The sequence below is a fragment of the Bos taurus genome, chromosome 22 (genome assembly GCF_002263795.3).
Source record: "Bos taurus isolate L1 Dominette 01449 registration number 42190680 breed Hereford chromosome 22, ARS-UCD2.0, whole genome shotgun sequence".
In the NCBI taxonomy this organism is placed as follows: Eukaryota; Metazoa; Chordata; class Mammalia; order Artiodactyla; family Bovidae; genus Bos; species Bos taurus.
The window spans coordinates 56,919,562-56,945,243 of NC_037349.1; the positions used below are offsets into that span (position 1 = coordinate 56,919,562).

General features: G+C 50.1%; 1 protein-coding gene across 3 annotated transcripts in view; it reads right to left on the bottom strand.

The window, feature by feature from the left end:
- Positions 1–25,682, bottom strand: part of SYN2 (synapsin II) — a 190,149-nt gene that overhangs the window by 37,198 nt on the left and 127,269 nt on the right. For all 3 annotated transcript variants that reach the window (XR_009492416.1, XM_024983311.2, XM_024983310.2), the window contains exons 6-11: positions 24,255–24,317; positions 23,683–23,825; positions 17,966–18,040; positions 17,388–17,490; positions 15,926–16,075; positions 2,214–2,274 (exon numbers count right to left, since the gene is read on the bottom strand). Coding sequence is in view for 2 of the 3 variants with exons in the window: in XM_024983311.2 (XP_024839079.1) it covers positions 2,214–2,274; positions 15,926–16,075; positions 17,388–17,490; positions 17,966–18,040; positions 23,683–23,825; positions 24,255–24,317 (595 nt within the window). In the remaining variant the exon portion in view is untranslated. The remainder of the gene's footprint in view (positions 1–2,213; positions 2,275–15,925; positions 16,076–17,387; positions 17,491–17,965; positions 18,041–23,682; positions 23,826–24,254; positions 24,318–25,682) is intronic.

The following is a 25,682-nucleotide window of genomic DNA, read 5'->3' on the forward strand; positions in this document are numbered from 1 at the left end:
GGATGCCTCAGGCCACAGCGTTGTCCTTAGCATGCTGCCCGAGGGCACAGGACAGTCAGGGTACGCAGTCAGCTCGCGTCTGACAGCGGGAGGGAGCCCTGGTTCTCCTCTTCCCCACCTGACAAGACCGTGGCTGACACCGCCCTGCAGTCCGACTGAATTCAAATGGCAACTGTGTGTTTGTGGCTCACGAATGTCACATGAAAAGCACCTGGATGTTCACACTGATCACATGCAAAGAAGCAACACCATCATCAGCTCACTGCTTGAACAAAAATAAAATTAAAAAAATAAAATGTATCCCTCCATCCTAGGAAATGTTTCTTTATTCCTTTCTATCATTTCGTCAGATTGGGAGGTATTCTAAGGACCTGATTCTTAGGCAACCCACCTGGGAGCGCATACAATATATGTTATCTATTTTACAGCACACTGACTACCGTCGGCATCCACATCCGCTAAGGGAGGAATCGCAATCGAGAACACTCACACTCAGTGCATTTCCCTGCAGCTCAGAACCTGCGAGCAGCCAAGACGGGAAGCAGGGCACGGACCCCTGGACACAGGAACCATGTCACGCACCACCATCACCAGCGATCCTCAGACCTGGCCATCTGGAAAGGCGACATGTCGTGGCGGCATTGAGGGGGAATGTGGAAATAGGGCTCGAAGCACTTCTAAAAGGCAAACAGCTGGCGTGAGACCCCTCGGCCCACGGGCCTAGAGGAAGCAACCCCTCGGCCCACGGGCCTAGAGGAGGCCACTCGGTGCCCTGTCCCGGCCTGGCCAGGAGACGGCAAGAGGAGGCACTGACCCGAGGCCTTGTGTAGGAACTGCTGCCTCCCTGCCCAGGAGATGCGTGTCAGAAGAGAGAGGACAAGATGGGTGAGGGCTCTCCCAGAGCCCCGGCCCCGGACACACACGGGCTAAAATCTGAGACAATCTTTCCTAGGGAAGACGAAGCTCTTCAGTCTCTGGACTCAGGAGGGCTCCTGGAACAGCTGAAAACTAAAGCAGGCGCCCACCTCGGAGTTCAGGAGGCAGTGTACCCTGCTCATGGGAAACGGGACAGTTCCGATTCGCTCCCAAGTTGCCATGCCTCGAAAGAGGCCAAAGGCAGCGCGACCGAGTCCTTCCCAGACTTTCAGCAGCTCCCAAATCGCTAAGGAATCACCACTGTATACGGGTCAAGCTCTGGGGAAAACGAAGCAGCCTCGTTTCCACAGAAGCGCACAGATGGCCAATTCAGAAACAATTTAGGGGGACTGAGATGAACACAGAAAAATACTCACAAAGTCACTTTGATATTGCACGTCAGCGGCCCCATTTGTTTTTTGTCTAATCTCATAACTAATTAGTTAATAATAAAACGAAAGGTACACTGGGATGTCGAATACAGAACACACTCCTGGAGATAAGCTTGTTCTTTATAGTTTATGTCATCACTAGAAAACACAAGAGCTTCACAGGCACAGCCAGCCTATCCACAGAAACTCAAATGCACCAAAGTTTAGCAAATGGAGAAAAAGAGAGACGCCTTCAGATTCAACGGATGAAGCGATGGAAACGAGACTTTGGAAATCTCGTAAACTTCTAGCTATTTACCCGAGTCATGCAGAAAGGAAGCGAAAAGCACTGAAGATCCCAAGCACACTCATGGAGGTAAGCAGGGGGTCGGGAGCGGGGGAGAGGGGCGGTTTATCTGAGTCTGGGGGAAGAAGGAGGGGAGTCAGGTTTGATCTTGTGGTCTTTGTTTCTCCCCTGTCCACCCCACCCAACCCCCAGGCCTATTGCACCCCGCATTGTGTAATACTTAAAAAGAAAAGACTACCAAACCACCCAGAGGATAGTCGCACTGAACTTGGGAGAGGCACAATTCTTTTGTACACTGTTGACAAACAGCCCTGGATTCACAAGTTATACAGAGAAACGTTAAGTGAGTGTTACAAGCACGAACAGGAACAGGTGAACAGCCAGACAGAGGCGCGGACACTGCATTGGAAGAACAGAGTCCAGTCAGCACTGAAAGAACGCAGAAACGGCACCAGTGGGAGGGTCCGCTGCTTCCCTCCCCGCTTTCCTTTCTTTCCTTGTTTATTTTTGGCTTAAAATTTCTGCTTTGAAAAAAATTAACTACCCATTGCTTTAAGAAGCTTGGACCTGTTTGGGCCCTACTGCAATGCCATTACAGTCGAGAATATACTGTAAACAACCTTGGGGGGCTGGCCGCTGAGGCGGGGTCTTGCTTGAGTCCGGATCCTTAAGTGTTCCACTCTGGAAGACAAAAATGCAAAAGAGATAAAAAACGAAACTCCAGGCAGATTCCCAAGAGAAACCCTGTGGCTCTGTGGCGGGGCTGCAGTGGGATCCACTGGGACCTGGCCCAAGGGCTTCACCAGTTCTGCAAACACCTCAAGGGGGTTCTCAGCCTTTGGCGTATTGCTGGGACCTAAGTGAAGGCAATCTGGGGCTGAGAACCACTTTGGCGGGTAGTGTCTGAGACCCTTACCCCCTTTTCCTTTCCCTTCCTTCTAGACCCTTTCTAGAAACTTCCAAGAGCATCTGGCTTCTTCTCTGGGGGCTGCCTGAGGGCCAGCTACCCTGGGACTCACCGCCGGCTTCTGGGGGAAGGATCAGCCCCAGCACCAGCGGGGGCTGGGCCAGGTGACGGCTTAAAGCTTCGCGCTAACTCCTGCAGAGTTGGCTGACTCAGGGGTCAGAGCCACTCTTTGGGCTGGGCTGGAACTCCCGCAGGGAGGGACCTGAAGGAGGGGGGCCGTCTTTTGTTTCCCAGGACCCTCCTTACCCAGAGGGAAGGAGTAAGACCTTAATGTTTGTAAAAGTGCTCAAGGCCAAGCTGTTTTTCCCTGTCTTAACAGCATAATTGCATTTTATCCAGCACCATGGCTCCACTCCCAGGCTTCCTCTCCTCCCAGCTGTGATTCTGATTATGCCCCGACAGGAGCAGAGACGCCTGTGACTTCAGTTTCTCTATGGTTTGCACTGAAGGCAGGGAGCATGTGGAGCCTGAATTCAGCTCAGGGGAGATGCTCCACGAGCCGGGGGGCTGCCAAGTGTGCTGACGGTGATGTCAAAGCCCGAGCTTTGGAGGCGAGGCCGGGAGAGGCCCTGCAAGTCCTCAGCACCCCCACTTCCTCTTTCAGTGCTCCTCTCCCTTGTGACAGCCCCCACCCCCCAGCCCTACTCCCACATTAAAACTGTTCCCCATTTCCATGGGCCCCTGATCTGGCCTCCTATCTCCCTTCCTGCTGCTGCAGGCCTGTTTTCAGCCCCACTACTAGGAGAGCAAAAGGGCCACTCTCGCCAGGGTCACGGTCTTTCAACGACAGCGTTGCCTACAGCCGTTCTACCAAGAGGATTTCAGGCAGTAGAAGGCCGGGAGACCCTCTGAAATGTCTTTGGTGCCACTGCCCCAGAGGGTGTCCATTCTATCCACAATCCCGGTATCGTACAGATCACAGCAAGAACGCTCACACTTCCCTTTCCCTTCTTTCAAGGCTTGCATGGGGCCTTCAAGGTGGGTCTCACCCCTGACCCTGAAATCCTCATACCCAACCAGCTAGAGCCCACACCTTCCAATCAGCCATCAAGACCCACCAGGTTTTCCGTCTTGGCATCCAAGATTCACTATTTCCTCTTGACCAACTCTGGTCAGGCCTGTATCATTTCTTGTTTAAACTACTAGAATAGTCTCTCAATTCTTTAGTCTCCTTTCCAATCCATCTTCTGGATACCTATTATCCTCTTAAACTCCTTCTCTAATTGTCTCACTTTACTGCTCTAAATGGGCTTCCCTTGTGGCTCAGATGAAAAAGAATCTGCCTGCAATGCAGAAGACCTGGGTTCTATCCCTGGGTCAGGAAGATCCCCTAGAAAAAGAAATGGCTACCCACTCCAGTATTCTCGCCTGGAGAATTCCCTGGACAGAGGAGCCCAGCGGGCTACAGTCCCCGGGGTCGCAAAGACTCAGATACAACTGAGCAAGTAACATTTTCACTGCTCTAAATAATTTACAGCTAACACTATACACGTGCCAGGCAACATGATGAACAATTTTATGCAGTATTTCCCTTAAGCCTCACAGCAGCTCTCCAAGTATCCACATCCCTGATTTTTAGATAAGGAAGCTGAGGCCCAGCTAAGTCAGGTATTACAGAGGCAGCTGGCACGCGAGCCCAGGCAGTCTGACCTCTTCCCGTCGCCCACAGGATGACGTCTGCATTCTTCAGGCTGACACCAGAAACTTGCTTCGTCATGGCTGGACTGGCCCCTTGAGCCTCTGTTCCTCATGTTCTAAACATGCCTGCTCCTTCCAGCCTGACCCTTCACTGCTTGTTCTCTAATCTAGGCCACTCCAGTGTTTATGATAAGTATCCTCCAGAAACACCTTCTCTCCTTTTCAACCAATCCAATCCCACACATCCTGGAGGTCTGAGTCAAATTATACCTCATGTGTGAAATCTCTCTTCTGATTGCCCCCTTTGATTGTGGTTTCCTCTCTGAAATGCTATAACAGCACTTAACAGACTGTCTTGTTATCATCTTGAAGACTGGGATGATGTTTCTATCACCAGATCCTTGACAGCAAGGATGATGAGTCTTCACCTTCTCATGAATTCCTAACAGTTACAGTGCCCATTTTTTCTAAAGAAAAATTGGGATGTATGGCTTGATTTGGTAATTATTTATTTAAAAGGTAAAATAGTTAAGATTGGGACTATTTTGGAAAGTTTAAGACTATTGTCATTCTATCAATGTCACCAAGCACAGGACTGAGCACATAAGAGGTCCTTAATGACTGCTTATTAGATAAATAACCACGCGACAACAGTAAAGTCCAAAATGAAGTAGGGTATAAGTCTTTCAAGAGAAAGACGTCATTAAACCATAGATGTCAAACCACCCCGTATCTGGGATCAACTCTGATCAACAGCTCTGAAAATGCTCAGGTTAGAGAATTAGAACATGAGGCTGGCTACCCGTGCCTGCCCGCTCGGTGCAGAAGGGAAATTCAATACAATCCTCAAAGAAGCAGAAATGATCTCCATCAAGACTGCGTAATCCAGTCAAGTTAGTGACACTTCAGGCCCCAGAGTTCTTTCCCACCGTGAGCTCTTCCTCCCCCTGGTCTGGCTGCCAGTTGGAAGAGGAGACTATAGGATGGTGTGTGGTAATGGACACACGGGACACCAGGGCTGCCTTTTTAGCCGAGCGGCCTATCAACCCTACCGCCCAACACACACACACACGCGTGCGCACACACACACACACGCGCGCACACACACACACACACACACTCACTCACACACACACACTCCATTGGGTCCCCGACAGTAAGTCTTTAAGACTGGGCAGCACAGTGGAATTTGGGCCTTGGGGTTAGGAAGACATTGGGTTTAAACCTAAATCTCCCACTTACTAGCTTGGTGGCCTTGGGCAAACTATTTTCCCCCTCTGCATCTATCTTTCTTCCAATGGTTTCTATGATATAAAGGGATATTATCCACCAATCGATCTACTACCTATGCATCTGTCTATTGAGATATCTACGAGTATCTGTCCCTGGCAGGTGCTACATAAGACACGACAGATGGCGGTAACAGTGAGACCGATGGGGTCCTTCCTTCTGATGCTCTGTCATCTCTCAGGTCTCACTCTCATTATAGAATACCCACTTTGGTGTGCTCCTGTTTCTGGGCTTTGGGAAACTTGACTCAGCTGTGATGGTACAGTCTCCTCTGAGCTCCCTGACATGCCACTGGTGTCACAGTCTCACTGCCTGAGATGGCGTGTTGTTGTTCAGTCGCTCAGTCGTGTCTGACTCTTTGTGACCCCTGGACTGCAGCACGCCAGGTTTCCCTGTCCTTCACCATCTCCCAGAGTTTGCTCAAACTCATGTCCATTGAGTTGGTGACGCCATCCAATCATCTCGTCCTCTGTCGTCCCCTTCTTCTCCTGACTTCGATCTTTCCCAGCCTGAGATGGATACTCAGATGAAAGACAGAGAAACTCATGCAGTTTGTGGAACCAGTAGACTGGCTCTTGATGGTCCCCTCCCCCAGGGCCTCACCTTGTACCCCTGACAGCTGCCCATGAAACACCTCAGACTCTGCTCAGAGCAGCTTAAGATGCTCTCCTCCCAGAGAATTGCTATTTTCAGAGAAAGTTATGGAAGACCACAGGGCACAAGGGCAGAATCAGGGCCAGTGGGCAAAAGCTCTGAAAGGTAGACTTTCAATGACAGGAAGAACTTCCTATTGTAAAAACAGTGGAAGAGGCATCTTGGGAGGGTGGGTATGTTCATGCAGAGGCTAGAAAATTACCTGACAGAGATATAGCAGGGAGTACACCTCTGTGAAATACGAGATAGGTTAGATGAACACTACGCTTCATCTTTCAACTCTGAGAACATATGATTCCAGGAAAAACGAAAACTCCCACGGATTAGATTAAGCTCTGATGGTAAAACTCAGAGCATGAGCTGCCAGGGTAATGACACCATGAAGCCTGGCCCTGCCTCTCCTCTCTGTAGCCTCAGAATTATACGACTGAGACCCCCAATGGTGACCTGAGCCCACAAGTTCCCTTCCAAAGGCTGCAGAGGAAGAACTCCCAGGAGCTGTCCTTCACGCTGGAGCCTGGGAACGTGCCTGCGCCACCCTGGTCTGGCGCCTGGGGAGCTTCTCTGGCCCCCACCCCATGGAGCTTGCGGACTGAAGACTTCCCAGGGGTGATGGGAGGAGGGAGCAGAGTCCCCCAGGACCGGCCCTTGCCAGGCTGAGACTCTCTGGCCCCACCCACAAGCCTTCTGTCTGCTGGGGCTGAGGGCCTGCTCCCTGTGGGGTTTGGCTACCACGGAATCTGTCTCCAGTCACCAAGAGCCGCCTGGGATGCCGAATTCCACAGAAGTCTGGCCACTCTGGCGTCACTGCCAAAGCCTGGCCTGTGGCCAGCCCACAGCAGGAACTCGGGGCCAGACTGAGCAGCAGCATTTCCCTCAGGAAACTGGGTTGACTCAAACAGGTAAGAATGCGAGGTCCAGCGCTTGTGCCCAGCTGCACACAAAGAAGGAGGATAAATGGCCTTGCAGCAGCACAAGGAAAACCCCCAAACAAGCCTGGGCTGACAGAAAGACAAGAGGCTCAGAGGGTGTCAGTGGGCAACGCTGCAGCTGGAGGCGCATCAGTGTCCCAACAAGGGGAGGCCACCAGTCCACTGCTCTTTGGATGGATAAGCCTCACGACAGAGCAGTGATCACCAGGTCTGGGTGCCTCTTTTAAAGGTGGACACCAGCGCAATAAAATGGGTACGTGGAGCAGACAGGATGGTGAGAAGTGTGAAATGACATCTCCCCTCATGTGACTCTGGGCAAGTTACTTAATCTCTTGAGTCTCAGTTTCCCAAATGAGCCAAGTCTAAAGGAGTAAATGTGGTAACTGGGGAAACCCCGAGGACCAGGTAGAAGCTCAAAGTCACTCAGACATGAATTTGATCAAGGTCAAGGGCTGGCGTGGGCAGGAGTGAGCCTCCTGGCAGCAGTGTTCAAAAGAGCCTGGACAAACTCCTGTCCGAGGAGCGGGGTGGGGGGTAGAGGGGCGGGTGGAGGTGGGGTTCTGCAGTCACAGGCTGTGGCGACTTCTACAGGCTCTGGGCTCCCAATTAGGTCCTCTGTGTACTTTTTTGAGGTATGAGCCAAGCCTTTCTTAGCTGTGGAGCCTTGAGCCCAGCAAGAAGCCAAGGCTACAGGGTGTGAGCAGAGGAGTCCTGCAGGCGCAGGGTTTGAGGAGAGTGGGCTGCTGCTCCCCATCCAAGCCGACTGGGCTTGGGTTCCACTGTGCTTGAGGCCACCAGCGCTGGTGACCAGGGAAGCCAGGGAGGGGACAGCAAGAGAGAGCTGGTCAAGTGTGGAGGTGCCTCCAGGTTGGAAGGTTCAGTGTGGGGCTAAGGAGGAGGAGGGCAAGGGCTCCCCCTGCACAGGGTCCCCAGGGCCAGCTCCCCCACTTCTCACCGTCCCTGAGCTCTAGAGGAGCATCCAAAGGGCACGAAGCAGGGCACTGAAGAACGTCTGTGGAACTGGGGGCCAGAAGACCCAGCTCTCCTGCCTAAAAACCTTGGACAGATCGTTTGCACTCTCTCTGCTGATATGTAAAACAGAGACAGGAACACCAGCTTAAGGCATCTCACAGAAAGGCTGTGAGGCTCAGAATAATGGCTGTGCTTTGTAAACCGCAAAGTGCCAGGTAAAGTAATGATCTGAGCATCATTACTATTATTTGAATAATAATAAATTATCAGTCCAGAGGAGTGAAGCTTTAATGGTAGGATTTCACGCATCAGTGGAGAAGACACTGCTGGCGGTTTTCTGTCAGCTGCACAAGCAGTGCACAGTAGTTCAGGGTGGGCCGGGTAGGGTGTGGACTCGGGGCTGGGCTGCCCTCTGTGTATCACTGACGTGTTCCAGCAAGGCCTCTGAAGATGCAGTAAAGTCATTTCAAAAACAGTAAATGTTAGCTCCTGAGCTGACTGGAAAGGAAATCACTAGTCTGGGAGAGAAACCAAGTCCATGGAAGAGAATTTGTGGGGTTGTGCCAAAGGCACCCTTCATTCGCCCGCCTGTGGCTTTCAGCAGACGAGCTGTAAGAGAGGAGCTCCTATCGGAGGTCCCAGCAGGCTGGAGAGCTGAGGAAGGAAAGACACTGAGTGACTCAACTCTTAAGGGTTGCTGGCCAGAGTCCAGCGGCCCCCACCACGGAGGAAAGCCTGTGCTTGCTCAGCATATCTGAGACAGGAAATTGGGAAAGGGTCTCAGGGTCTGGCCCCAGGAAAGAGGCCAGGCCAAGCTTCTTGCTGGACACGCCACCGAGCTATTCTGATCAGCTCCCCAGGCCCTGCTCCCCCGGTCCAGGACCCCAGGGGGAATGAGGCAGCAGGAAGGAATGTGGTCGGGAGGTTGTAGGTTCAGCCGGAGCAAAGGGGACGGCATGTTTCCAGGCACCTTGGGACCTTTCTAGGATCACTCCTGCAGTCCCTAGAGCCCACCTTCCTTCTGCTGAGAGGTTACAAAAAGCACCCAGGGACCTGCTCCTCCTCCTTGTGTGAGGGGAGCTGCTGCTCTGAGGGCTGAGGCATGTCCTGGACTGCAGTCCTCCCATGATCAGTGATTTCCTACGGACACAAGAAAGGTCCCGTGGGGTGGTCCATGAGACCTAAGGGGGCCCCGAGGGCTGGGTCACCCGAGGTCAGAATGTCAGCGACAAGTGATTAAAGATGTCCCTTACAAGTTAAGACAGCCTCAAAATAGTCAGTTTCCCTGAATAGTCTGTTAAGGGATCTGGTCACTAGTGACTTTATATGAACCTGCCTCAAATCTCACATTTTCAGCTTACACTCACTGGGGAAAAAATTCCCTAAAGCAGTCTGACTGTGGGAAGCAGGAAGGCCTTTCTTTGCCTGAAATTTACTTTTTCTGAGCTGAGTGAAGCCCTCTGAGGCCTGTGTTTGGGGTCTGAGTTGTGTCTCCTCCCTAACCGCCTAGCCCTTTAGATTCCAATCTTGGACCCCTTCTCAATCTCGGGTCCCCTTGTACTCGAGAGACTTCAGAGCCCTTTGCAGCTGGAAAGGCCTAGCTGGAAACATTTCTGAGTATCTCTCTAGGCCAGAGAATCAGTGAAAAAGGACTTGCATAATGCCCCACCAGAAGCCCAAGGACAGAGGTTATCGGGCCCCAGTCCTTCAATTTGGGACACTCATCATTGCTTTTCCCAGGTCTCTAGCTAGCACACAGCCTGGATCACAGTGTCTCAGACCTGGAAGGAGATTGTTAAGAGCTGCCTGTTCCAACAGCCCTAGCCTCCAGCCCAGCCTTTCACCATGTGCCTGAAGAGTGGCTTGGACATCAGCAGTGATGTGGCAGCCACGTACCGCTTCCCTGAGCAGCCATTTCCTTTCTCAGCATCAGAGACTTTACTCACCTCTTCCAATAGGCTTGCTTTTGGCACCTGATCTGCCCCATGACAGCTGTCAGAGAGCTGAGGATATGGAGTCACGGGCTCCTTGAGAATTCTGCTGCTCCACAGCAGCCCTTTTAACTTCTGCTCACAGAACAGATCTACCAAATGCCCCAACCTCTGGGTCTCTCTCCTCTGAGCACCTGCCTTGCTGTGACTCCCGGATGGTAAGCGACATTGGAGGTGTGCTGTGATCAGCTCAAGGTCGAGGCAGAGCCTCATGTTCTTCTTGGACACATTATGTGCATTCATGTTTCCAAAGGCTGAATCTTAGCATCTTAGACCCTCAGGGGTCTAACCCACAGCCAGATAGAAAGACCAGGGGTGTCTGAAATCCCTTCATGAGCAATTCAGTCCTCTGGCTCTGGAAGGTTTTATTGGGGAATAAAAAGGAGAGCCATGTGATGAAATGACAACAACTAGACACATGAGTAAGAGCCCCAGGACACCTTCTCTGCGGGCGTGACCCAAATGTTCTGTCCCCCTGCAGCTCTGCCCCTGTGGTTCCTGGGACCTCAGGAGCAGACCCCCTCCAGGGACCCAGGATGTGATGAGGCCCAGCTCAGATCCCTGCACAGGGAGTGAGAAGGGGAGAAGAGAGCAAGCCTGAGGGGGCAGGCTCTGAAGGCATTTAGCCTGGAGGTTTTGGCCGGCACTGGCCACCAGGTGTCACTGCCACCTTGAGAACAGCACTCCAAGTAGAGGGTCTCTCAGGGCAGCCCTGAAGCTGGCAGGCCAGCCAGGGCGAGGCCAAGATGATAAGGGTTTGCCACTTACTCCTGCTCTCAGCGACTTCGTGCCTCTGACACCCCTGCCCCTATTCCTCTCAACTGGGCCTGGCAGCTGGCCTGGGCCCAGCCCCATGACTTTGCTCTCTGCTTCTTACAATTACTCCATTTAGGTGGCTGGCTGACAAGGTAAGGGAGGCCCTCTGCTCACCTCCCCCACCTCTAACCTTCTTCAGGCTTTTTTTTAGAGTCATGGAAACAAACAAAAGCTCTAATGGGGGAGCTGTAGGCAAGGAGAGGAAGGGAGAAAGGGAGAAAGGTCAACAACGGCTAGTTGTAAGTCATGGGAGGACAGAGGATGAAATGGTTGGATGGCATCACTGACTCGATGGAGATGAATTTGAGCAAGCTCCAGGAGTTGGTGATGGACAGGGAAGCCTGGTGTGCTGCAGTCCAGACAGTCAGACACGACTGAGCGACTGAACTGAACAGAAGTCTGTCCTGGTCTTGACCTAGAATATGGGCAAGCAGGAGCACCTGCGGCTTATGACACAGGTCAGAGGCTCTCGCAGCCTGAGCTGCCAGAGCCATGGAAGAAAGAGGCCAGGACTGGGGAGCCTGATGGTGAGGAGCGGACAAGAGTTAGTGGCAACACCCATGGGCTCAGATTGCCATTCAAAGCCCTGGCTGAGGCCCAAGTAAACTCGCTTTGGTTTGCATCTCTTCCATTTGGACTCTACCAATTAATTCAGAAGATCTCCACCCCAAGTCCAGTGCGCTGCTAGGGCTGTTAAAGACACTTATTCCAACCGGGAATTCGTCCAACAAGTATGTATTACACTGGCAGATCAAGGGAGAAGTAAGTGGGAGTGGTTTATCACTGTCATTTATATAGAATGGCTACCACGTAGTGATAATAAAAAAGCCGACAGACTTGGTTTTGTTATTGTCATTGGACTTTTCTACCCACGACTGACTGTACTGGGCAGACCACACATACACCGCTCCTTAGTGTAGCCAGGATGCCTCTGCCAGACCTGAGGCACAGCAGTTGAGGAAGAATCAGTTATATGATCACAAAGGAGCCAGCCATGCAAAAACAGAAAGAGCACGTCAGAGAGAGGATGCAGCTAACACAAAAGCCCGTACCAGTGTGGTGAGGGCATGGTGGGCATGAGCTAGGACGGTACGAAGATGTTGCATTTATCCCTGTCGCCCCAAGTCTACTAATTTTAAGCACATACTTTGGCCTAGGCCTACGCTGGTCCGAGAAAACACAGACAAATAAGGCTTGAAAGTATTTGAGAGACATTTGCTAAATTAATTTAATTATGTATGCAGTAAAGAATTTGGCCTTGCCCAAAGAAAGATCTGGCCCATATTCACAATCCCCCTCCCTGCCTAGGGAAGTAGCCTCTACACTCTTTGGAATTTCCTGAGTGACAGGAGTGTCTTTGTTATTCAAGGTGGGGGCCCCCTCAGACCACCCTTGATGGTGCATGATAATGAGGTGACTCAGGGTGGGCCCTCAGGCCCTGTGGTATTAGACTGACCTCTAGGGAGGGGAAAGTTGGAGACGCCAGTGTTCAAGGAGATGATCAATCAGTCAAGCAAGCTTAAGAAATGAAACCCCAAAAACCCCTGAACACTGGAATTCAGGTGAGCTTCCCTGGTTGGCAACACTCCCTGTGCCGTATCAGTGACAGAGGCCAGAGACTAACACATCCTAAGGACAAAAGAGGCTCTGGGTTTGGAACTCTCCTAAACTCTGCCCTAGGCAGCCTTCTTGGGCCTTTATTTTTGCATCTGTGCCCTTTCCCATAATGCACCTGTGAGTACAGTGGCTTTCAGGAAGTTCTGTGAGTCTTTCCAGAGAATTCTCGAACCTGAGGGTGGTTTGGGGGAGTGTCTAAACTTTCTGCTCGTGGCAGGAGTAAGGGCGGTCTGTGAAGGACTTGCCTTCGGATTTCACAGGTGGGCTGACCTCAGGTTTCACGTGACCTCAGAACTGAAAGGGATCTAAAGATCATCTATCCCAGTTCCATTTTACAGGTGAGGAAGCAGGTCCAGAGGTGGGAAGTGACTCACCCACAGTCACGTAACGTCCTGGCAGAGGGAGACTGGCCCCTGAGTGTCTTGACTCCCAACACACTGTGCTTTCTGCAATATCCTGTTGTAACTTCAACTGTGAAGCTCAGTGGAGGAAAACTCACCCTGAAGCCACAAGGGCTTTGCTATAAGGAATTTTTACAGGCGCCCCTGTGTTTAGGGAAGCTCATTCCTTACCAGGTTTCCTGCCTTGACTCTGAAGGCTTTCTCTTTAAAATATTTAAGTTGAAGTATTTAATGTTCACAAAGTAAGGGAATCACATGAAAGAAGAATCAATGCTTTCATTGGGTGAAAACACTTTTTTAGGGAGAAAGTCTTTCTTTGTTACTAAAATTTTATAATTTTCAAATAATTAAATTTTATTGCTAGAAAAGATCTTAGTGAATTTCTTGGTTCAACCCTTCCTTTTACACACAGAGATGCTGAGACGGAGAAAGAAAAGGAAATCTATCCAAGGCGACCTCATGAGTCAGTGGCAAGGACGGAGTGAACTCAGGTCTCCTGACCTAGCCTTCAGTCTAGTCAGGATGATTTTGCTGTAGGAGCCAAGAGAGTGTGCACACGTATATAAAAGTCCTGAAGGGACCCTCACAGGGCCCCAGAGCAGCCCATTTTTGTTTATCTTGCCTGGGCAACATTGGCTGTCTTACTCTGTCATAAAGTCTTTAAGCAGCTACCAGATACTCTGTTTCTCAGGGGGTCAGGGGGAAAGGGGACTCTTGTCAGTCTTATAGGGCAGGAATGAGCAACCATCTGCCAATCCCATCACTGAGACAGCTAGGACCAGAAGACACCTTGATGCCATCAGATTTACTAAATCATAAAATCTACTGCAGGCCTGATATTATTTCAACCAGGAAAATCTTTCTATTACCTCTAGTTAAGCACAATATGTAAATAATGGGCTTGTATCTCTAACAAGCAACTAAGGTGTGTTACCCTAATTACCCTATATAATTATCTGGTGACTATATTCCTAAAGCACAGGAACAGATTTTTGTACTTGTTTAGAGGTCCCCACAGTGTGAGCCATCTAAGAAGTGAAAGTGTTAGTGGCTCAGTGTGTCTGACTCTGCCATCCATGGAGATGGATGCCTGACAGGCTCCTCTGTCCATGGAATTCTCCAGGCAAGAATACTGGAGCGGATAGCCATTCCCTTCTCCATGGGATCTTCCTGACCCAGGGACTGAACCCTGATCTCCTCCACTGCAGGCAGATTCTTTACCATCTAAGCCACCAGCGAAGCCCTATAGAAGGTGTGTAACACACACAAAAGCTAATCTATGGCAACATCCTGCCTCATGGGGCTACTCTCAACTTGGGCACAAAGACAGCACAGACATATGTTACTCCATAAGCTCTCATCAGTCAGGATGGAAGGAGAATTCTACTCAAAGAGATCTTTAAAGCTCAAAAGGTATTTAGATATCATCTTGTATTAATAGGGGGTGGAGAAAGGGCGGAGGAGACAGATTGAGAGAGGGTACTGACTTACCGTTTGCCATGTTGTTTTATCATAGTTATTTTCTACAGAAACACTTCTTATGCGTTATGTTTCTGGCCTTCTTAACCAGAGTGTGAAACAGTGACTAAAATGCAATCCTTTCCTGAGGGTTCAGGTCCATTGTTATGACTGTAAACTATGTTTCTATGCTATGATCCTGTGATGTTCAAATGATGAGAAGAAAAATGTGGGGGTAATTTGCTTCTATACTAAATAAACCAGACAAGTTTATACTTTTTTTTCCCCCTCCTTTTCTTCTTTCTTACCATATGATTTCAAGAATCCAATTACTTGGCTCCTGATTGCAGCATAATCCCAGGAAAGCCCTGATCTTTAGAAAAGGGAGAGATGATCTCAAAGCCGAACACTGGAGGGAAGCCACACCCAGAGGCTGCCTGCTTACGTAATAACACAGGTAGCCTTTTTTGAGCATTTATGATATGCTATGCCATAGTTTGTGTTCTTTACTTCATTTGATCCTTATAACAACCCTAGAATACAGATGCTATTGTTCAGATCTCTCCTGAGTCAGAGATACAGTCCTTGCTCAGGGTCACAAAGCCAGTAAACTATCAAACTTGGAGAGTTCTTGCATCAAAGCCCACATTCTGAGTTCGACTCCACCTCCTTAAATGTTTAAAGTAGGATCTTGAAAGCAAGATTGCTGCGAGATTTTCATTTACAAGTGATAAAACCTGAACCCTAGAAAGGGTAGTAACTTCCCCCCAAAGTCACACAGCCATTTGGAGCTAAACTAGGACTCAGTTCTTGGATTCACTGTTCCAAGGTGTTACAACTCTATTACACAGTGGAGGGAAGAGTTTGGCAATATTTTTGAAAAAGGAGCTACATCCTAGAGGGACTAAAGGCCCTCAGGCCCAGGGTCCCTGCCTTTCTTTGGCCCATTCTAGAGCCACAGAGCTTGAGGTTCCACCAAAGCTTCAGTGTGGATCTCCCACTAGACCTGTGGCTGGAGTACTGTCATTGGGGATGTGACTGACCTGAGTCACACACCACAGGCAACTAGGAAGTTGTCTCGTCTCCCCTAGAGAGGAAAGCAGAGTTCTTATTTGAGTTCTACCTGTTACTCTCTCCCAGAATGAGGGACCCGACTCTCCCCCTCTCCAGACCAGCAGGTGTCTCAGAAACACCCTTCTTTCTCTACAAGTGTGACAGACCTCTCAGGCATTGAGCAGCTAATGAGACCTGACCCAGCCCTTCCTCAAAGAACTCCAGGTTACAAGTCCCAGAGGGAACAGGGTCTGGTTCCCTGGAGTCCTCAAGTTCAGAGGGGAGGGATCTGATACTCCATCTCTGGACAGTTATAAAGCTGATCCTGCATATTGCTAATGAGAAGGTTTCTATTAGGGGTGATGGAAGATAATCAGGTGTCCAGAGGGGAGGGAAGGGAAAGAGAGGGAGAAGGAAAAGACTCCAGAGAGCCCATCCAGACCTGTGGGCATCTGACCTCTGCTCCGTCCTAGAGCCACTGCCGTCTGGAGCAGCAGGCTAGGCAAGGGTTCGTGGCTGCCTTTGTGTCTCCTCCCTGCTTACCTGTGGCTGCTGGGTGGTTAAGGGTCTCTGAGGAGAGAGGATAGGGGTCCTCGACAGCAGCTGGTTCATCTTGCTGACGACCAGCTCAGTGATGAGTTGTCTGTCCTCCACCTGGTGCTCCCCGATCAGCGGCATACTACAGTCCATGACCTGGGGGAGGAAGGGAACTCGGTTAGGAAAGGAGACATCCACGGCCTGGGACAGTCTTTCAGAACGAGCAGGACTTAAGCCAGCAGAGGTAGGTTGGGGTGAAGTGGGTGCTTGTGTCTTCCGTTGGAGGCATGCTCCTTTGCATGCCTCCGTTCCCTTCTCCTGCAGCCTTGGCCTTGGGCCTCCCCAGACTTCATGCAGGTCAGGGCTCAGTGGGACTTCAGTCTGGCGACTGAGGGTGGCGGGGAGAGGCAGAGGGCAGGCAGACAGTCCAGCCCCGGGCTCTGAGGCTGGCAGACAGGGGAGCAGGAACACGGAAGGCCAGGCCCTTAACTCCAGTTAGAAGGCAGTTCTCTCCTCTGTGACTCTTCTCCCACACAACCTCTGTCCCCACTGATACTCTGCCCATTAAATGACTGGCTTCCTGCCTTTGCTCATGACCTGAGATGCCTTCACTTTCGCCACCGAGCCAATTCCTCCTGTATGTCAAGGTCCAGATCAATGTTTTCCTCCTTTAGGAAGTGTCTGCCTGCCCAGGATCACAGACTCCATAGTTCAACTCTCTCATTCAGGGATAAGAAAACCAAGGCCCACCAAGAGAAGGGTAGTATGACCATGTAGAAGTTACATGCTGAGCAGGCCATGGAGTAGATTCTGAAGCCCACTTTGGGCTCCAGACATGAATCCTCCGTAAATACTGCCAACACCTGGCAAGGAGCCTCTTCTGCTCCCAGGAAGACTGGACAGGAATGTGTGTGAAGGACACATATGGCCACTGTCTCTCCCTTTAACATGGGAAAAGGGTCAGCAAGGTTGTGCCAGAGGCCCAGACTGAGTCAAGTGTCTCCAGGGCTCAGAGAAGGGCTAAGAAGAATCTCCTGCATCCAGGAGACCTGAGTTCTAGCCAGGCTGAGACACCGACTCACTGTGTGGCTTTGCTTGTGGCATCAGGCCTCCATTCTCTCACTGGCAGAGCAGACTGGATCCAATGATTCCCAAGGCCAGCTTCCTGAGACTAGAATGGCAAAACCACTGAAGGCTTCCCGGAGGAGTGGCAGGCTAGGACCCAGGAACGCGGGTCTGGCATCTCTCACCAATGGTGTGGGTCAGCCCGGCTGGTTAGAAACCACAGCTCTACTGGCAGCTGTTTGGCTCTGCACGCTCCCCAGCTGTGTCACCCGGGAACCTTCCCGTGGCTCAGGAGACTCTAACCTAACTGCAGTCCGTGTGCCCGTGCAGCTCTCAAGCCAAGAGCTTGGCCTCCAGCCCTAGGGCTCGTCTCTTACTGATATACTCTTTGGGCCAGACTTACCTCAAAAATATAGTCTTTTCCATCTTTGCCATGCACAGCTTTGACAGCACAGATGTCGAGGCCACCAAAGATCTCAGAGCAGGTGTCCACCCACAGCTTGTACCTGGAGTGGGGTGGGGGAAAGTGTCCTGAGGCTGGGGCACTAGCTCCCACCTAGCCCGCTTGTGGTCATGGGATCCTGGCGGCCTCTACCTCTCCTGGCTGCACCCCCCAGACCTCCCCCCATCAATCAAGCACACTGCCTTATCTACCGCACCCTCTTGCTTTGCTCTCTAGACCCTCTCCACCTTCCCAAGCTTAGAGCAGGTCTCATCTACTCTACGCAGCCTCCCTCAGCTGTTCAGCCCACAGTAACTCCTCCTGCCCTGGAGCATCTATGGCAAGTCCAGTCTTTATCTCCATCATTCTCATCATATCTCCAGTCCTGCCTGATCTTCTTACTGGGTGTTTGGGCCTTTGTGTTCCATCTGTCTGGCTAGATTAGAGGCTCCCTTTGGGCAGGACTCATTTCTTACACCTCCTGTTCTATGGAAGCCGCCCTCACCAGACAGGGGCGCTGCACCCCTCCCCTCACTCACCGGTCTGACATGGCGATCTGCTCCAGCATTGCAGAGCCAGTGTTTGTCTTCCAGTTCCCTGAGATTGACGTCCTCCTGCAACAAGGCCCCGCCAAGTGACAGCTCATGGTCGCTGTCCCCACCTGTCTCCCCCACCCAGAGCCTGGGGGCCTGTCTGCTGACCCGAGAGCCTGGCTTCCGCTGCCAACCCCCCAACCATAATGCTCTCCTCCTTTCTACAAGGGTCCAGCCCAGGTTGCCCTGGTGCCCTGGAGTCTTCCCTGATCTTTTCAACCTGATGAGCACTTGCTCTCCTTACAATTCCTAGAGGACTTTGCCTCCACCTCTCTTCAAATCCTGTGTCTACTTTTTACTTTAGTTATCTGAGCTAAGTCTTCTGTCCACAAATCTATTAACCACTTGAGGATATATATTGTGTCTTGTACTTTGGCCACCTGATGGGAAGAGTTGACTCATTGGAAAAGACCTTGGTGCTGGGAAAGACTGAGGGGAGGAGGACAAGACGGTAGCAGAGGGTGAGATGGTTGGATGGCGTCACTGACTCAATGGACATGAGTTGGGCAAACTCCGGGAGATAGTGAAGGACAGGGAAGCCTGGCGTGCTGCAGTCCACGGGATTGCAGAGTCAAACACAACTGAGCAACTAAACAACAACAACAAATTGGGTCTAGTATTCCCATCAGCCCACCCACTTGGTATCTGGGCTGCCTTGGTATGCACAAGCTGAATTCTGTTGGTGCTGGAAACACCCTCCAGGCTCCAGTGAGTATCTTCCCATGGCTTCCTTACTAGCTCACTTATTCTTTCAACAGTTAACACTGAGGGCCTACAGTATCAGCACTGTGGCTCTGGACAAGCCGGCTGGCCTCTTCAGGCTTAAGCTGCCTCATCCCTCACGTGGAGCCCATGGAGTCAAGTCCCCAAGCCTTCTCTTCCGTGCCCTGTGTCCTCCATCTGTGGCCACACGTTACATAGACTCAATTGGTGTTGGACTAAGGAGGAGGCAATTGACCTGGTTTCTGGTTCTGGATTTGCTCTTGACTGGTTGGGTGACCTTGGGTGAATCACCTCACCTCTCTGAGCCTTATTTATCCTTGTGTAAACACAGGGCTGCCATGAGGACCAAATTATACAGGTTTTAAGTAAACTGTAAATTAGTCTTCACTGAGACCAAGTCAAGAGGAAGGGGATGGCCCAGGGACAGAAAAGCCACGCTCATCCACTGACAGAGCCCAGTCACTCCCTACACATGCCGGCCTTGTCACTCACTATGACTGGAGACTGATGATGTGATTCTCTGCTCAGCAGTTCTCAGGAGTCTCCTCCCTGGAGATCTGATACCAGACACTGGGAACCAAGACATGTGGCAGGTTCTTCAGAGCCCTGCGCCAGCCTAGAGAGCTGAGCCCAACGCCTCACATCTGTACAGTGCTGATTCCCTTGCAAGGCTGCTCCATCCCAAATCCCTTACCAGAGCCTCACTGAAAATTCCCTGGTGTGAGTAGGCTGCAGTTTTTGCCCCCACTTTACAGATGAGGAGATTGAGACTCAGAAAGGTTAGCTGACTCGTCCAAGATTGTATATCTAGTCAAACTAGGTTCACATGCTAGCAAGGTAATGTTCAAAATCCTTCAAGCTAGGCTTCAGCAGAACATGAACTTTCAGATGTACAAGCTGGATTTAGAAAAGGCAGAGGAACCAGAAACCAAATTGTCAACATCTGTTGGATCATAGAAAAAGCAAGGGAAGTCCAGAAAAACATCTACTTCTACATTATTGGCTACGCTAAAGCCTTTGACTGTGTGGATCACAACAAACTGTGGAAAATTCTTAAAGAGATGGGAATACCAGACCATCTTACCTGTCTTCTGAGAAACCTGTATGCAGGTCAAGAAGCAACAGTTAAAACCGGACATGGAACAACAGACTGGTTCCAAATTGGGAAAGGAGTACATCAAGGCTGTATGTCACCCTGTTTATTTAATTTATATGCAGAGTACATCATGTGAAATGCCAGGCTGGATGAATCACAAGCTGGAATCTAGATTGCCGGGAGAAATATCAACAACCTCAGATATGCAGATGACACCACTCTAACGGCAGAAAATGAAGAGGAACCAAAGAGCCTCTTGATGAGGATGAAAGAAGAGAGTGAAAAAGCTGGCTTAAAATTCAACATTGAAAAAACTAAGGTCATGGCATCCAGCTCCATTACTTCATGGCAAATAGATGGGGAAAAGTGGAAACAGTGACAGATTTTCTTCTCTTGGGCTCCAAAATCACTGTGGATGGTGACTGCAGCCATGAAATTAAAAGATGCTTTCTCCTTGGAAGAAAAGCTATGACAAACCTAGACAGCATATCAAAAAAGCAGAGACACTACTCTGCTGACAAAGGTCCGTACATCAAGGTGTGTATGTATGGATGTAGTCTTGTATGGATGTGAGAGTTGGTCCATAAAGAAGGCTGTGTGCCAAGAATTGATGCTTTCCAACTGTGGTGCTGGAGAAGACTCTTGAGAGTCCCTTGGACTACAAGGAGATCAAATCAGTCAATCCTAAAAGAAATCAACCCTGAATATTCATTGGAAGGACTGGTGCTGACACTGAAGCTCCAATCCTTCGACTACCTGATGCAGAGAGGCAACTCATTGGAAAAGACCTTGATACCGGGAAAGACTGAAGGCAAGAGGATAAACAGGCAGCAGAGGATGAGATGCTTGGATGGCATCAACAAGTCAAAGGACATAAGTCTGAGCAAATTCCAGGAGGTAGTGAAGGACAGGGAAGCCTGGCGTGCAGCAGTTCCTGGAGTCGCAGAGTTGAACACGACTTAGTGACTAAACAACAAGCCCAGGACTCTTGGTGCCCTCACTGGGTTTCGCTTTCCCCTACACCCCACTGCCTAGTTCAGAAAAGATGAACAACTCACAGTTGAGTGGCTTGCTCTATGTGAACAGAAACACAAAGACAGATCAGAGAAAAAATAATGCTGTCTTCCTAGCACTGGTGCTTCATAGGTGTGCTCCTGTGACCAGGCTGGGCAGAGTCCCTCACTTCCTTGTCTGCAGGACAAGGCCATGATCCATAATAGGGTGTCAGAAACTTTTGAGTGAGTAATAGTAAAGCCCCTTATGCTTCACACCTTTCTCTAACAATGGGATGCCAGGCACAGATCCATGAAGGCTACCTGGGGCACATGGGAGCAGAGGGGAAGCTGAGAAGCCATTCAGGGACAGCTCAATGGCCATTCAGGACTCACAGGCCATCCGACGTCCATAGAGGGACCCACATTATTGCTGACTGACAGACAGCAGGGGCGGTGCACTCTTCCCACCAAGCCTAGCCATCTCCTGGTCTCTAGGTGAGGGCTTGGGCAGAAGGGAAGAATCTCAAAACTTACCTTGGCTACTGTCAGGTCAGTTCCTTCTTCTGAGAGCAAGAAGATGGCCAAAAGTTTGGGGAAGAGGAGCTGAGAGAACCTAAACATTTGCCCAAATAACTGACAGTCCCTCACAAGTAAAAGTGAATATTTTCTAAAGCTGCTCTCGTCGCTTACCCCTCATCAGTGGTTGGGGATTCTCTTTTCTTATGCTCCATTTAAGTTGTTTTCAGAAACCTCAATTTTTAAAAATGTGGTGCCTCCTTTTAAGGATCAAGACCCTCTTGCTCTACCATCGTCGATGCTTTTTTGTTTATTTATGGGATTTTAAAATTAAAGGATAGGAAATCTGCTTTCATCAGTACCAAAATCATGGCTTTTCCTACTACTTTTAGCTAGTTTTTATAACGGTCTTTTAAATTGTGCTAAGTCGTGTCCAACTCTTTGCAACCCCATGGACTGTACCCCATCAGGCTCCTCTGTCCTTGGGATTTCCCAGTCAAGAATACTGGAGTGGGTTGCTATTTCTTCCTCCAGGGGATTTTCCTGACCCAGGGATTGAACCTGCATCTTCCTGTCTTATATTGTGCATACTTACTTATTTTATTTATTTATTTACTTGGCCATGCACAGCACTTGGGATCTTAGTTCTCTGACCAGGGACGGAACCCGGGCCTTCAGGAGTGAGAGTGCAGAGTCCTAACCGCTGGACCACAGGGAAGTCCCACATTGTGTGTACTCTTAAAGCAACCTTAAATTCCTTTCTGAAGCAGAATAGCTTTAAATAAAAAATGATAAACTCAGAAAGTAGGAATCTGGCCAATAAAGTTGTAAAAAGGATTCGGTGCCTCAGTTCCCCACAAGGCTTCTCTCTGCATATTCATTGGGTGCCTCCTAGGAGTCTGCTGCTGCACCAGGAAGCAGGCTGACCAGGAAGCAGGCTGAGCAATGACTCTGTCATTACCACCCAGAGAGCTCAGAGGAGCGCCGTACAAACGCCCGTGTGCGAAGAGTGCTCAGCTAGAGGTGTGCGAGGGGTTACAAGAAGGGCGCACAGGGACGGGCTCCTAACTCTCTCGAGGGGCAGGGAGTATAAACCCTAAAAAGAAAGACGAGGGAAGAAAAATGAAAATAGGTGGGTGAAGGGGAGGGAAGCTGCTCCACCCTGATGGGAGCTCAAGTCCAGTGTGGCAAAGGTCACATTCATAGATTGTGATGTTCTTTCTTTGTGAAGAAAAATACCACCTTAAATTTTTTTGAAGTGTGAAGTTGAAGTGAAAGTGAAAGTCGCTCAGTCGTGTCCGACTCTTTGTGACCCCATGTCCATGGAATTCTCCAGGCCAGAATACTGGAATGGGTAGCTTTTCCCTTTTCCAGGGATATTCCCAACCTAGGAATTGAACTGGGGTCTCTTGCACTGCAGACGGGTTCTTTACCAACTGAGTTATCGGGGAAAATGTGAAGTTACTATTTCCAAAATTGGACTTGTAAGCCATTTGTGTTTGGATGTATATTTCAGAAGATCGGGTAGTCTTGAAATCTTTTCTTTTTCTCAATTCTATCGCAGGAAGCCTTTCCCTTCTCATTTTGGCAAATGGACCCAGTTACATGGAACAGTCACCTATTCTCATAACCACAATGCTTTTCACATTCTGTAGTGTCTACAGGGCTACATATTTATAGTTTCTTAGCTTTTTCTGTGCTCTGGCAGCCTCGTGAAGCCTACAGATTCCTTTCGATGTATGAAATACTGAAGATGTATAAGTGTAAAATAAAATACACAGGACAGCAGAAGAACTCAATGATTTAAAGTAATTATCAAAAAAGTTATCAAAAACAATAACTCTCTGATTAGTGTAAAAATATAAGTCTTTTTCTATAAATAACAAATGTATTTACAGGTATGAATGTAGCTGCAAGTCTAACTCCCATGACTTGTAAGTAGTGATAAAAGCAATTGGTATTTAAAGGTATCTGCCACAAGCATATGTGATACAAAAACCTCTGTGATGAACGCTGGTGACAAACCACACGTCTGTGTACTAACTACTGCGGTTACTCCAGTCTGCTCACAACTGCGGAGAGTGTCGGGTTTCACTTACAGGCGAATGAAAATAAATATTCATTTTCTGCCTCCTGTCAGTTTGGGAACCCCTCCTCTGCCTTGAAAGGAAGCCAGGCCAAGACGCCCCCATGTGCATGGCGCCCTCGCTGTGTTCTCTACCTTGTGGGGCCAGGGGAGGCCAAACTAAGAGCTGGCTGCTGCCTGGAGGCTGAGCATTGTCCCTGAGCTGAGGAGACAGTGATGGGTGTCCGGGGGCCCCCACCCCACTCACATGTAAGCCTTGTAGTTGGTGCCAATCTTTTGGACCCGGATGTCATACTTGGCATCAATGAAAGGCTCTGCAGTGGCGTAGGTCTGGGTGAGGGCCACCACGCTGGCAATGTCCTGGAAATCGTAGTGGTTTTCCACTTTGACCTAATGGTGGAGGAAAGCAGAGAGGCAGAAAGGGAGGTACTCGTGCGCGCACAGTCTCACACACACACACACACACACACACATACTGAGAGTCACAAGAGCCCTGGGCCCCCAGGCTCATCACGATGCTCGCACCCAGAGGCAAACCTGGGTGCCACATCTCCTTAGGAGGTCCCCACTCTTGAGCTTCCCTTCCCAGGGCTGGGGAGCCACATTTGCTGCAAAGAGCACAGGGACAGTCTGGTGGCCTACACTCTGCTTGCTGCAAGAGGCCTGCCTGGGTAACACTCATGGTTTTAGAGGGGCCATATCATCTTCACCTCGGAAAGAATTCATCAGCAACTGAGGCAGAAGAACAGTCCACAACCGGGCTCCCGGAAAAGCTCCCATTGTGGCCTCAACCCCAGAGCACAGCGGCCCTGGCCTTACCTTGCCCATGCCCGAGTGAGCGTGGCCGATCTTCACCACCACAGGGAACGTGGGCAGAGTCAGCTGAAAACAGAGAAAGGATTGAATTGGTCAGAGTGTACCTGTCTTTCTGGGGAAACCTACAAATATTTTTCTTGGGAACACCCTTGGAAGGGCTCTTTAAAGAACCAGTGCAACCTATTTGCATCAGAAATTTAAGAATTTAAAAACAGAGTGACAGTGACTTGCCTTAGGTCAGAGCATATTAGTGGCAGAACTACAAGGAGCCCGTTTTCCTGTTTGGTATTCTCTGCATCTTTAAGACTCATTGCGTCACCCTTCATGTGTCCAGCTTTCCTGCACTGAACCTGGCTTTTCTCCCCTCTTACACTCTCTTCCTTGCTCACCAACACCTCAAACTCAGCATCAAACACAGCTCAGAATGCAAAGGCATATTTCTGCCCAGTTTGGGTTGGAAGACAGCTAACATAAGAATTCAGCATGTTTACCATTCAAAAGAGAAGCTTAAGAGAGTAAATGCTACCTTGTTGTTCAGTGGCTCAGTCGTGTCTGACTCTTTGCGACCCCATGGGGGTGACACACCAGACCTACCTGTCCTTCACCACTACCTCGAGATAGCCGTATTTTAACAGAGAAACCACAAAGACTTAAAAGAAGAAAAGCCACCCCCCAAAGGCAGGATTTCAAGCTGTTACACAATGGCCAAGGGAGAAATAACGTGGTAGAGGGGACCAGACGTCAGGAGACCTGCATCCCAGTCTCTCGGCAACGCCTCCCTGGGCCTCAGCCTTCATATCCGCCAAGGGCAGAGGCCAAACGGGAGGCTTTCGAGAGCCTGTCCAATCCCACATCAGACTGCACTCTGGCTGGGGTTGCACGAAGATCCAACCCGGACGCCAAATCTGGTCCTTTCTAAGTCAGGTCAGTGCTCTCTCAGCTGCCTTCTTTGCAAACATCATGACCACCTCGAGACAAAAAGAAGTCTTTCAGAGGATACACTATTGACTCTGACGAAAAGTCAGATTCCTGTGGGAATCCTGAGTGTGACCAGATACTGGGAGTGCCTGACCTGAGGATTTCAGCACTCCTGGCTGCGGCCAGCTGAGGCTGGGGCAAGGAGCTTCAAGTTCAGTTCGAGGCAAGGGTGTGAAGCGCCTGAGGGAGAGAAGCGGCACCCAGCCTCCTACTGTCCTGTGCAAGACTGTGGAGACTCCCTCCAACCACCCCGTGGGTCTCTACTCGCAGCCTCGGAGCACTACGCTCCCCGTCAAACAGCACAGGCGCCAGTCCACGAGTGCCTCACTCGTTTTCAAAGCCGCCCCGCCCTCTATAACAAGACGCAGTCTCTCGGCTGAGTGGGGCCCTGAGACAGGACATCAGGGTGGCCAAGAGCAGAGAAAGGGCTTTGAGGGCCCAGGTTTGCCCCGA